We start from the raw sequence: 13,275 nt of genomic DNA, 5'->3' as shown, positions 1-13,275 counted from the left end.
AACAAAGAGTTACCATATGAGTGAGCATTTCCACTCTAGGTACAGATCCGAAAGAATTGAGAACACATGTTCACAAAAAATATTGTACATGAATGTTCACAAGCAGCAGCTTTGTTCACAATAGCCAAAAGGTGGAAACAACCCAAATGGCTATCAACTATACTCAGCAATAAAACAGAACGAATACAGTAAAACGAACTGATACATGCTACAACATGGATTAATACTAAGAAAACGCTACGATGTGAAAGAAGCCAGTCAAAAAAGAACACATTAGGCTCCATTTATATGAAATGTTCAAAATAAAGAGACAGAAAGGAGCTTAGCGGCTACCTGGACGAGAGGGAGGAAGAGACCCATTAGCTAACGGGCACAGGGTTACATTTTTTTTTTTTTTTTTTTTTTTTGAGACAGAGTCTCACTTTGTTGCCCAGGCTAGAGTGAGTGCCGTGGCGTCAGCCTAGCTCACAGCAACCTCAAACTCTTGGCTCAAGCAATCCTCCTGCCTCAGCCTCCCGAGTAGCTGGGACTACAGGCATGCGCCACCATGCCCGGCTAATTTTTTGTATATATATTTTTAGTTGGTCAATTAATTTATTTCTATTTTTAGTAGAGACGGGGTCTCGCTCAGGCTGGTTTCGAACTCCTGACCTTGAGCAATCCGCCAGCCTCGGCCTCCCAAAGTGCTAGGATTACAAGCGTGAGCCACCACGCCCGGCCTACATTTTTTTTTTTTAATTAAGACTTTTTTTTTTTTGCGTTTTAGGGTTACAGAGAGTTGAATATAAAGAGAATTCCCACACATCCCTGCTCACCCGCAGCCCAGCCCCCCTATTGATATCCTGTATTGCTATTACAGTATGTTACAATCCATGAGCCATGCTGATATACGGGACGGTTTCCACTAGGGCTGAGTTTGGACAAATGTGTAAATACCCACATTCCAGTACCAAACAGGATAGTTTCACTGCCCTAAAACTCCCCAGTCCCCCACTTCATCTCTAAACCCGAGGCCAAGCGCCGACCCTTCGCTGTCTCCAGCGCTGCCTTTTCCAGAAAGCCGTACAGCTGGAATCAGTGTGTAGACTTTTCAGATTGGCTTCTTTCACTTAGCAACAGGCACTAAGTTCCCTCCATGTCTTTTCACAGCCTGATAGCTCAGTTAGGGTTTCACTGCGAGGTAAAGAAAATTTTCTAGTATTCAGGTGTGGTGATGGCTGTCCTGCTCTGTGAATATACTAAAAACCACTGCATTATACATTTTAAAAGGTTGACTTTTATAAATTACATCTCAAACTATATATACACATACACACACATATAATAAGGGTATATAGAATACACCCTCCATAATGGCAAAAATTAAAACACTGCTAATGTCAATATTGGTGAGGATGGTAACTAGAGCTCTTATATGTTATAGAATTAGTATCAGTCTTCTTCTCTTTTCTTTTTTTAGACAGAGTCTCGTAGACTGCAGTGCCATCACCATACCTCACTACAACCTCAAATTCGTGGAATCAGGTGATCCTCCTGCCTCAGCCTCCCAAATAACTGGGACTACAGGTGTACACCACCACACCTGGCTAATTTTTTCTATTTTTAACAGAGATAGGGTCTTGCTCAGGCTGGTCTGAACTCCTGACCTCAAGTGATCCTCTTACCTCGACTTACCAGAGTGCTAGGATTACTAGCATTGAGACCCCGTGCCCAATCTGACAGTTTACTTTTAATATCATGTTTCCCCTAAAGTAAAACAGGGTCTTATATTTATTTTTCCTCAAAAAGACACCCTAGGGCTTATTTTCAGAGGATGTGTTATTTTTTTTAAGTATACAGTACAACAATCTACATTTATTCAAATATAGTGAAGTCATCTTCTTCTGGAACATCATCATAACTCTCCAAACCCCAAATTCCATCCTGAATTTCTTGCGACTATTTCCTTTAGAATCATTGGCCCCAATCTCTCCTGTCGAGCAATAGAGCTCTCATGGGGCAGATGAGAAGGGCTGCTCGTCTTCCTCACCTCTCCGAGACGAAATGCATGGGTTGTGCAGATGCGCTGCGTAGCCACGCCCATCGCTAGGTCTTATTTTCGGGGTAGGGCTTATATTGTGCAAATGCTTAGAAATCCTGGTAGGCTTATTTTATGGGTAGGTCTTACTTTCGGGGAAATACAGTAGCAAAAAAAACTGGAAAAAGACAGTGCCCGTCGATAGAAGAAAACAGTAAACATACAATGACATACTAGTTAGCAAGACAGGAGGAGGAAGAAATGACGTACCCAACAACTAAATGAATCTAAAAAATTTTATGCTGAGTAAAAAAGGCCTCACACAAAAGACTACATACTATGAGATTCCATTTATAAGAAGTTCTAGAACAGACAAATTTACTCTATGGCTCAAAAGATACAAAAACCACATCAGTGATTACCTCTGGGGTAGGAGGGCTGGGGAAACTTTCTAACACAATGATCTATTTCATGACAAGGGTACTGGTTACAAAGGTGTATGTATTTGCCCAAACTCAGCAAATATGCACTCAAAACTCCAGTATGTCATTATATAAAAATACATCCCAAAAAACCCACTGAATTACGGTTAATATGCAAACTTTAGTATTTTGGGAAAAGCACACAGATGTCTGCAATTTACTTCAAACTACGTCAAAAAGTAAAGTTGATGAGTGTACAGAGTGTGGATGACGAACAAATATTGATGTGTGATGTGTGATACAGCAGGTGCGGTAAAATATTATCAGGAGAACCTGAGTGGTGGGATGAGGACCATGCTCATGTGAAATCCAGCTCTGCTGCATGTCTCAAAGTGTCCATGATTTAAAACATGAGACAGCAAAGAAGCAGAGAAGATTCTAGGAAGATCGCAGCAACAGTGGGAGAGGTTTTTGGTAGTTTCTGAAGTTTTTAAAGTTTTATTAAAATATAATTCATGCCATCATAAAATTCACCCATTGTAAGTGTAAATTTAGAGTCGTGCATCATCACAATCAATTTTAAAACATTTTCATCACTCTAGAAAAAGAACATTTTCATCACTCTAAACTGTTTTCTCCAACCCCTACACACATCCCTCAGCCCTAGGCAACCACTCATCTGCTTTCGGTCTCTATAGATTTGCCTCTATCTGGACATTTCAGATAAACAAAAGTATCAGTCATGTGGTCCTTTGCAACTGACTTCTCGCATTAGCATCAAGTTTTCAAGGTTCATCCATGTTTTATTAGGTACCTATACTGCATTGTTTAAATTTCCAAATAACATCCCACAGTATGGACATACATTTGTTCATCCACTACATCAGTTGGACATTTGGGCTGTTTCCACCTTTTGGCTACTATGAGTAGTGGTGCTCTGAATATTCATGTATGAGTTTTTATGGGGACATGTTTTCATTTCTCTTGGGTATATATCTCCAAGTCTAACTGCATGGTAATTCTATGTTTAACCTTTTGAGAAACTGCCAGACTGTTTTCTAAAATGGCTGTACCACTTTACCTTCCCACCAGCAGCATATGAATATCTCTCCACATTCTCTCCAATGTTTATTATCTTTTTACAACATACAATAATCCCAGTGGCTGTGAAGTAGCATCTCGTTGTGGTTTTGACTTGCATTTCCTTGACGGCTAATGATGTTGAGCATCTTCTTGTGCTTATTGGTCATCTGTGTAACCTATCCTGAAGAAATGTCTACTCAGATTCTTTGCCCATTTTTTATTTGGGTTGTAGTTTTATTAAGTTATAATAGTTCTTTATATATTCTAGATACAAGTTAGTATAGTTTTTGAATCTCTACAAATCACATCAAATAAGTAAGTACACAGTAACTAAGATAGCAAAACCAAAACCCATTAATAAAGCCTACAACAAAGTATCCCCACAAATCTCAAAATACAAATGGGTAGAGACAAATCACTGACAACTACAATTCTTGCTTAGTATCAGCTCTGCAAAAGGAAGGAGAATGAAACAACAGGGCATATAATGAACCTAAAAACTCCAGAATGACCAAAATTCAGCAGGCCAATTTGGAAACAGCAGCTGAAATCAGGAACAGTTTGCACACTCTAAAAACAAAAGAGGTCCTCGATAAGTATACAGGGACCATAACAAATTGGACCTAACCTAAAATTCCCTTCAAGAAAAAAAAGACTACATTGAAGAAAAACTGCTGATTGAAAAATCCAAATTGGCCTGGTGCAGTGGCTCACGCCTATAATCCCAGCACTTTGAGAGGCCAAGGAAGGAACACTGCTTGACACCAGGAGTTCAAGACCAGCTTGGGCAACATAGCAAGATCACGTCTCTACAAAAAAATAAAACTTAGCCAGGCATGATAGCACGTATCTGTAGTCCCAGCTACAGTCTGGATGACAGAGTGAGACCCTGTCTCAAATAACTAAATAAATAAATAACATGTGGTATATCCATACAATGAAATATTATTTGCCAAAAAAAGCAATGAAGTACTAATACAAGCTACAGTGTAGATGAACATCAAAAGCATTATGCTGGCCGGGCGGCGGTGGCTCACGCCTGTAATCCTAGCTCTTGGGAGGCCGAGGCGGGTGGATTGCTCAAGGTCAGGAGTTCAAAACCAGCCTGAGCAAGAGCGAGACCCTGTCTCTATTATAAATAGAAAGAAATTAATTGGCCAACTGATATATATATAAAAAATTAGCCGGGCATGGTGGCGCATGCCTGTAGTCCCAGCTACTCGGGAGGCTGAGGCAGAAGGATCGCTTGAGCCCAGGAGTTTGAGGTTGCTGTGAGCTAGGCTGACACCACGGCACTCACTCTAGCCTGGACGACAAAGTGAGACTCTGTCTCCAAAAAAAAAAAAAAAAAAAAGCATTATGCTAAATGAAAGAAGTCAGCCACAAAAGTAGCCGGACACATATTACATGACTCCATTTACATGAAATATTCAGAATAGGTAAATCAATAGAGATAGAAAACAGACTGGTGACTACCAAGGCCAGAGGCAAGGGCAAATACAAAATAATTGCTTAATGAGTGTAGGGTTTTATTTTGGGATGAAAATGTTTTTTTTCAAGAGACAGACATGGCCACTGCCCAACACTGAGAACATACTAAATGCCACTGAATTGTTCCCTTTAAAATGGTTAATTTTTACAAGTACACAGAAGAGCCTGGAAAAGAAAAACTAATAATAAAAATAAATAAAATAGTTAATTTTATAGTATGTAAATTTCACCTAAAGATTTTAAAAATGAAGAAAAAATTAGAAGAAACACTGTACTATCATAATGCCAGAAATTAACAATGAAGATTATTTCTGACATTACCGTGTTTCTTAAATTTAAAGAAAAGGAAGAAGTGGTAGGCAGTAAATGCTATGTCCTGACAACGCAGCTACAGTACACTAACTGCTTAATAAAGACAGCTAACAGGCAAATTCAGCTTTTAAAAAACTTTAAATGACTTTACAGGTTTCTATTTAGCTCTTACAAATAAATGACATTTCACCAACAACTTCTGCAACACACACGGGTCTAACCTCAGATTGCATGACACATACACACATAAAAAACTGCCACTGTATAAAAATGAAAACCATCACTTTCTTCCACAGATGTAGCTAATCGAAAATAAAAAAAAAAAAAAAAAAAAAAAAAAAAGAAAACCATCACTTTCAAATAGGAGAAAAAGGCAACTACAAATTTGTATGCTAGACAATAAACACCATCTCAATTTCCCAAGAATAGCTCAGGCACACTTCCCCAAAGCAGCCATCAGTCATGCCTGAATTCCACCAGCAGAGCTCAAAACCAAAAGAACATCATACTCCCATCATCCAAGCAACTGAAGCAGGCAACAATAAAACTCTGAGTATTTCTGAGGATCGCCCTGAAATGTCAATTACCCAGAATTCTTACAGCACTATTCCCTCAAGTGATCCTGAACCACTCAAAAAGAACAGTTTCTTAATCATTGGGTAAATCAAATTCAACTTAATTCTGCATTAAAGCACTTTGTTCTGATTTTGTGAAAACTGGTAACTCATGTATAAGAAATGCGTATGTGAAGAACTACCAACTTCCTGCAACATTCAATTAATCAGAACAAAAACATCAGTCTACATCACAATAACCAAATTGAACCTTTACATAAAAAACAGGGTACTGAATGGCCTCTTAACTTTTTACCCACAGCACTGATCAGTTCTATCAACAACCATGATGATTTCAAAAATTAGCTAATTATGTCTAATATAAATGGAGAAAAATCACAGTTCATTTTAACATCAAAATATTAATAGTTACCTATTCATGGTTCCAGATACATCAATATCATTCATAAAACATTCAATGCTCAAAGGGAGGTCTGAAGCATTTGCACTCATCAACTTCTTGAGTTTCTCACACTCCTGAGAGAGTCGTAATAATGCACGGATTTTGGACTTTATGTCTAGCTTGTATTTCTTCCCAAATTCTTCACAGAAGTGATTTACTAAAACTTCATCAAATTTTCTGCCTCCCAGTGTCGTGTCAAATGCAGTGGCCAGAACCTTAGGAAAAGAGATGATAATTAATCTAACAATTAACCAATCAACTTAAAAATTTATCATGATATTTAACTTATAAGTCATTTATAAATAAAACCAGGGGGTTACATTAAGGTCGAAACAAAGCAATGTGCATATATCATTTACTAGCCTGGGGGATGTTTTTATAATGAATATCTTTATTATTAGATTTAAAAGAAATCAAAAGGATCAGAAAACTAACAAGTGACAGCTCACAGTAAAGGACAATTTAGAAAAACAAAAGCAGATGGTCACTAACACACATCACTCTGATCCAAAGCCAGGCTAAATTATGACCGGAATCTTCTGTTTAAAAAGATGAAACAGGCTAGGCGTGGTGATTCACGCCTGTAATCCTAGCACTCTGGGAGACCGAGGTGGGAGGATCACTTGAGGTCAAGAGTTTGATCAAGACCAGCCTGAGCAAAAGCAAGACCATGTCTCTACTAAAAACAGAAAAAATCAGCGGGTGTAGTGGTGTGCACCTGTCCCAGCTATTTTGGAGGCTGAGGCAGGAGGTTCGCTTGACAGTCTCACTCTGTCACATACATATATAAATAAAATAAAAATGTGAAGTAGTGGCTGGGGCCTATACTCCCGTACTTTGGGAGGCTAAGGTGGGAGTATCACTTGAGGCCAGGAGTTCAAGACCAGCCTGGGCAACACAGCAACCTTGTCTCTACCAGAAAAAAAAAAAAGGATGAAAAGTATAGAATGGATCTTAGAAATAACTCTATTAATGATTAAAGTTTAAACATTGAGAATTACACTTGGTCCACCATTATGGCTATATAAAAAAAAAAAAAATCACAAACCCCTCATTTCCTAATTATCTGAAAGATATGCTTTCTTTTTATTAAAAAAAAAAACTAGAAACAATATAAACCAGACAATAAAGCAGAACCAAGTCTATTTTCAAAGAAACAGGACCACAACAAAGTCTCAAAATGCCCTCCAAAACCGCCAAATTATTTATTTGTGGATAGTCCCTCCCCACCAATCCCCAAGAGGGTCCTGGGGCATAGACCTTGGCACCAAGAACTTTGAGACACAACTCAAATAATTAAAGTGAACACTCGAAAAATCCTTGGTTGTTAACCAAATTCTAAATGAAATCATCTAGCTAGACAGAACTGATTTTATACCCTACTGTGAAACGGGCAGGAACCCGTAAACTCAACTGTGACTGTGATCACCTCCTGGCCCCTCCTCGCCTTCTTCACTTCTGTAAGTACAAAACTGCATACTCCAGGGCTTTAAGCTTTCCAGAAATCTAAAATACCACTCCTGGTCTAGTTTCTTTCGGTATCCAAGTTCTAGTTCTTCCACCCCTTTCCTAGAACAGTCAAAACCTCAAGAGCAAGAAGAGAAAGCACCTTTACTATCCCCCTCAATCCCCAGTGTGAGAGACTCCATTTTAAGGAAAGCATTGTTTTTCCCATATTATAGATAACAAAAATAATACTCAGGGATCTCAAGAGCCTTTTCCTTGAGGTCTACATGCTTTGCTTCACACCACACCAACTCTTGAAAAAATTTTGGGCCTACCATCTATGCTCCACCCCACAACAACTGGTTACACTTCAGATGGCTCATAGCAAGCTTCCATTAGTGAAACAAAATTCTTTAACCAATTATTTAAGTCACCTCTCAAAAATTCATAACTCTTATACTAGTAATATAGTCTTCTGGGAAAAATATACTTACTTTCAGTTTTCCTCTATTAAATGCGCACACAGAAACTTGATAAGCAGAATGACCCATGTCTACAAAAACTACATTTCTTGCTTTCTCTTCTAAGCCAGGAAGATCTTGCTTATAGATTCCATACGCAAGAGCAACTACACAGGAAAAAAGTAAATTCAACATAACAGTATCACCTAAGTAATAAATAAAATTCATTTAAAAAGCAGGTTTAATATACAGTGAATGGACTACATTGTGTTGTGCTTTAGATAGAATCAAATTCTTTACAAGTGTTGTATAATGTATTCAAGAAGAACAGATTAACTTCAAAGAGTAGTTAAATGCTGACATTCACTTAAGACTTCCTCACAGTTTCCCATGGACTGTGGCAATTTTCCCCAAACTAATTCCATTCTCCAAACATTTTCCCAGATTTCTTCTACCCTTGTTCCCACAAGTCCTGTCCCTGACATGCTGCTTTATGCCCCAACTCCTCTGTCGCCCCCAGGCCACAAGGCCCACCTCTCAACCACAGCCTGCTCCACACACACATTGAGTGTGTTCCTTTCCAAACAAGCACATGCTGTGAGGGGACTGAGCAAGTGCTGGTCAGACTGATTCTTCTGTGAGCCACTGTATCCAAAGCCACTATGACACATAGGTAGTAAGGACGACAGCACGCCAAGCAAAATAAAGAATAAGAAACCTCCAGAGTTTTAAGATTTAAAATTTCAAAATAAAGTATGTCAAAAAAGTAATAGTCCTTCTTACCTGCAGTAGTTTCATTCATTAATCGCAGGCAGTTGAGACCAGCAATCTGTGTCGCATCCATCACTGATCGTCTTTCTGCATCAGTATAGAAACAAGGAACCTACAAAAAATTTGAACATTTACTGTATTACAGACATTTCTCATATTAGTTAGTAAAACACCTAGGAACACTCTCAAATATCTACAGCAATTTATTCTGTACACAATTAAGAAAGTATTAGTGGGGAAAAGTTAGAAAATTCATTAAGTAGTACTGGGACACACGGACAGCCACACATTACATCACATATCCACATTACGCAGTGGACCACCATCCAAGAGCTCAATCAGTGACTGCAAAAAAGAGCCGATATAGAAGCCAGATACTGCCATCCTTAGAAAAGGCCTGCTTGCATGTTGGCCCTCACCTGGCATCTAGGAAACCGATAGTTCCCTAAATTGATAGAAAATTTCTTTAAATGATTAAGAGTGGCTCACTGTACCTCAACTGTTTATATAAACAATGTAGTTTGCGCTGACTACCTGCTTTCCTTCTGGGAGTCTGGAGTTTTGGTACATGCTAGGTTTAAAGTGCCTTTGTGACTGACTCCCAGTAAAAACTCTGGACTTCTAGGCTCAGGTGGAACTTCCCTGGTGAAGGACACTTCACTTGTGCTGTTGTAACTTGTTGCTGGAGAATTAAGTACATCCTATCTGACTGCTGGAAGACTGTGCCGTGTTTCCTCCAGACGCTGACTCATGTACCCTTTTCCCTTTGTACCCTGCATACAATCTTAGTATATAGATATGCTATATACACTAAGCATAAAAATCTTATGCTTAGTATAAGCATAAGATTATAAGCGTAAGATTATACTGCAATAAATCTTAGTATAAGCACAGCTATTAACTAAGTGCTAGGCATCCTCCTAGCAAATCACCAAAACTCAGTGTGCTCTTCAGGACGCTCCTAAACATGACTTAACACATAACCTTTTAACTGATGCCCGAAATTGGAAAAGCCACTCAGGCATTCCATTATTTTAATAAATTTTACTTCTACATTGAATTCAGGATCAAAGTTAAGGCCACTAGATAGAGGAATGGGGACAAATCTGGGAGACCAATGATTGAGAGCTGAGAAAAGATAGGAAGCATCTAGGAACAAGTGCTTATTATATCAGCCAGTGGGGAGCCAAGGTCATTTGAATGTGAGCTTTTTAAAGGAATGTAAGCATTTTTATTCTTCCTTAAAACTCCAGAATGTGGCCAGGCACAGTGGTTCATGCCTGTAATCCCAGAACTTTGGAAGGCTACAGTAGGAGGATGGTTTGAGGCCAGGAGTTCAAAGTCAGCCTGGGAAATACAGTGATGCTGAAAAAAATCCAGGAAGAGGTGGGCTTTGAGGGGAGTCTCAGATAAGATTTAAATAGGCAAAATAATGGAGAGGCCTGAGCAAAAGCTAGGAGGCAGAAAAGAATATTTAAGAAAATGAAGATTAGCTTAATAGATGTTTTAAATAACCATTACAACCTAAGACCAAAAATAACACAATTTACTTGCAGCAAACTCACCGAAACAACACAGTCCACGACAGGCTTCTTGAGAACACTTTCTGCTGTCTCCTTCAGCTTGGACAGAAGCATGGCAGTGATTTGCTCAATGGTGAAATTTCGCTCTTCCTCCATATACATCACCTGCAAGAAAACAGAAGGGCCTAGACTTATCCTATGTCTTCGTGTCTTAACCCTCCCCTCTGCACTCGGATGTCGAGTGTGACTCGACATGGTTAGCATCGGTAGCAGCTCCTATGTCAAGCCACACTCGACACGTAGCTTCACCGTGTGGGGGGGAGAGGGATTTTTGTCAATTTTTCCAATATCTTTTCTTGTTTTCATTAACATGAAAGGACAAGTAAAATGTAAATGCAGAGATGGTACAGTAACTTCCAGGGGTAGATTATTATCCACTAACTTAGAGCAACATTTAGATGTAAGCTCCATATAATCACACATCACTCAAACAAAAAACACAAAGATTGTGTTGTTTGTTCTAACAGAAAAATCAAAAGAGGAAGAAGGGAGACTATTTATAATTGCGAAACATGTGAATGTAAACCAGGTCTTCATGTGGGTGAATGTTCCAAAAAATATGACACCATGAAAAATTATAGAGATTAAAATTACTCTTTGAATGTATCAATAATTTGAAATATAAAAAAATCCAAATAAATAAGTTTGTATGAAAAGAAACTCCAGTTTTTTATTCTATTGCCACACATTGTAAAATTGGGGGTATTTAAAAAATTAAATCCTGAATAGAATAAAGGAATCAAGAAAAAAGCAAGCAAGTGCAAAGGGTTAATCCTAAAGGCCCAAAGTGAACAAGGCCTCCTGTCAACGAGGGATCATTATTTTAGAGGGAACTGGGGCGGGCGCGGTGGCTCACGCCTGCAATCCTAGCACTCTGGGAGGGCAAGGCAGGAGGATCACTTGAGGTCAGGAGTTCAACACCAGCCTCGACAAGAGAAAGACCCCCGTCTCTACTAAAAATAGAAAGAAATTAGCTAGGCAACTAGATATAGAAACAAAAAATTAGCCAGGTGTGGTGGTGTGCACCTGTAGTCCCAGCTACTTGGAAGACTAAGGCAGGAGGATCACTTGAGCCAAGGAGGTTGAGGTTGCTGTGAGCTAGGCTGACGCCACCGCACTCTAGCCTAGGCAAAAGAATGAGACTCTGCCTCAAAAAAAAAAAAAAAAAAAAAAAAAAGGGAGTTGGAAAAAAGCTTGTTTTGGAAGCAAAACCGTGAAGGTCACTTTTAGCTTTTAACATGCTTTCCAAACATGATACTTGGAGATCGAAGATCGTGACGTAAAACAACAAAACTTGAGACGAGTCCCTGTGCAGAGGCAAACCAATGTAGCTCACCATGACCCACACTCTCCCTCCATAAAGGGACGACTGGTAGTAACTATCTGACTGTATGACACGCTGTGTGTGTTTTGCTTGGTTTACTGTATTATCCATCTCCCCAGATAGGGTTCAGTCTAATCTGAGGGCACAGTTTCTGATTCTTCACTCCCCTAATCCCAGCACCTAGGACAGGATCAGACACAGTAAGTATCAGTTGAATTAAAGAATAAATGATGAACAAAGCTTCAATATAAAGTCCTACTGTAGCTAAAAGTCTGTAACTGTGATAAGAGTTGCAAATCTGAAGTGCTGAAAGACTGCCTAGGACAACCCCACCCCGTATGCCCATATTCCCCAACAACTATCCAGACCAGACAACGCTGCTCTCTTCTTCTAGCTGCTGCCCCAGCATAGCTCCAATGCGACCTTCTCCTCACTCCCCAGCCCAGTAATTTGTTGTGGTTTAGAATCTAACAGTTTCTCACGTTGCTGCACAATAAAGACCTAGAAATACCCCTCACGTTGAAGCCTCCTTTCTACATTATCCTCTTCTTCCCTGCTACTTGCTTAATTCCCAGTCAATTATATCCTGAGACTTGGATCTACTTGTCCTGCAGATCTTCTTCCTAGTCTTTTTCTACTTTCGGTCTTGCAATGCCTATGACTCAATCTGCTAATACTCATCCTATTTCTTTCTTAACTAATGAGTAGCACCCATTTCCTCACCTCCCTCTCCCCTCCCCCCGCACTCCATCTTCACCCCTTACTATATGCCACTGCAACTGTTCTCAGATTGTTACCACGGGCATCCTAAGTAAACCTAGTGATCATTCTTTAGTTTTCAGAATTTTTCAATTTTGTATTTGACTGAATTCTTAGCTACACTGGCACAACTTTTTTCTCACAGTTCTCTCTCTTGGCTTTGAAGCCTGTTCTCATGATTCTTATTTCTCCCACTTGGGTGTCTCCAACACCAAATCTCTTCTCCCTAAACTCACCTGCCTGGAAAGCTCATCTTCCCTTTGTGGACTTTTCTTCTCACTCCTGAGTACAAGAGAGGCAGAGGTGTCCACCCTACCTATCTCCCAGCCTCTCACTTCTTCTGTGTGATCAGTTCACTGCACACTTCAAAAACAGACTCCTCTAGATGACCGAGAGATACCAAAGACCAAACTCACTTTCCCCAAAAGACTATCTTTCCAACCTGAGTCTTACTGCTAAAAGTATGAGCATATGTCTGCTAGTGACTTCAGTGTGATTCCTCTGCCTGCTCTTCCAGAAGTCATTCCCTAAACTCATACCAGAAAGGCCACTGCATCAGTGAACAAAACAAGCAGCAAAGGCAGTGTTA

The 13,275-nt window shown here is 39.5% G+C and overlaps 1 protein-coding gene across 1 annotated transcript in view; it reads right to left on the bottom strand.

The window, feature by feature from the left end:
* HSPA4 (heat shock protein family A (Hsp70) member 4) overlaps nucleotides 1-13,275 on the bottom strand; it is a 48,045-nt gene that overhangs the window by 18,997 nt on the left and 15,773 nt on the right. Inside the window, exons 4-7 of the mRNA XM_020282326.2 lie at nucleotides 10,586-10,708; nucleotides 9,033-9,132; nucleotides 8,283-8,416; nucleotides 6,313-6,557 (exon numbers count right to left, since the gene is read on the bottom strand). Of these exons, the coding sequence (XP_020137915.1) occupies nucleotides 6,313-6,557; nucleotides 8,283-8,416; nucleotides 9,033-9,132; nucleotides 10,586-10,708 (602 nt within the window). The remainder of the gene's footprint in view (nucleotides 1-6,312; nucleotides 6,558-8,282; nucleotides 8,417-9,032; nucleotides 9,133-10,585; nucleotides 10,709-13,275) is intronic.

The sequence above is a fragment of the Microcebus murinus genome, chromosome 21 (genome assembly GCF_040939455.1).
Source record: "Microcebus murinus isolate Inina chromosome 21, M.murinus_Inina_mat1.0, whole genome shotgun sequence".
NCBI lineage: Eukaryota > Metazoa > Chordata > Mammalia > Primates > Cheirogaleidae > Microcebus > Microcebus murinus.
Note: the sequence above shows the minus strand (reverse complement) of the source record. Positions and strands in the feature narration are given on the sequence as shown.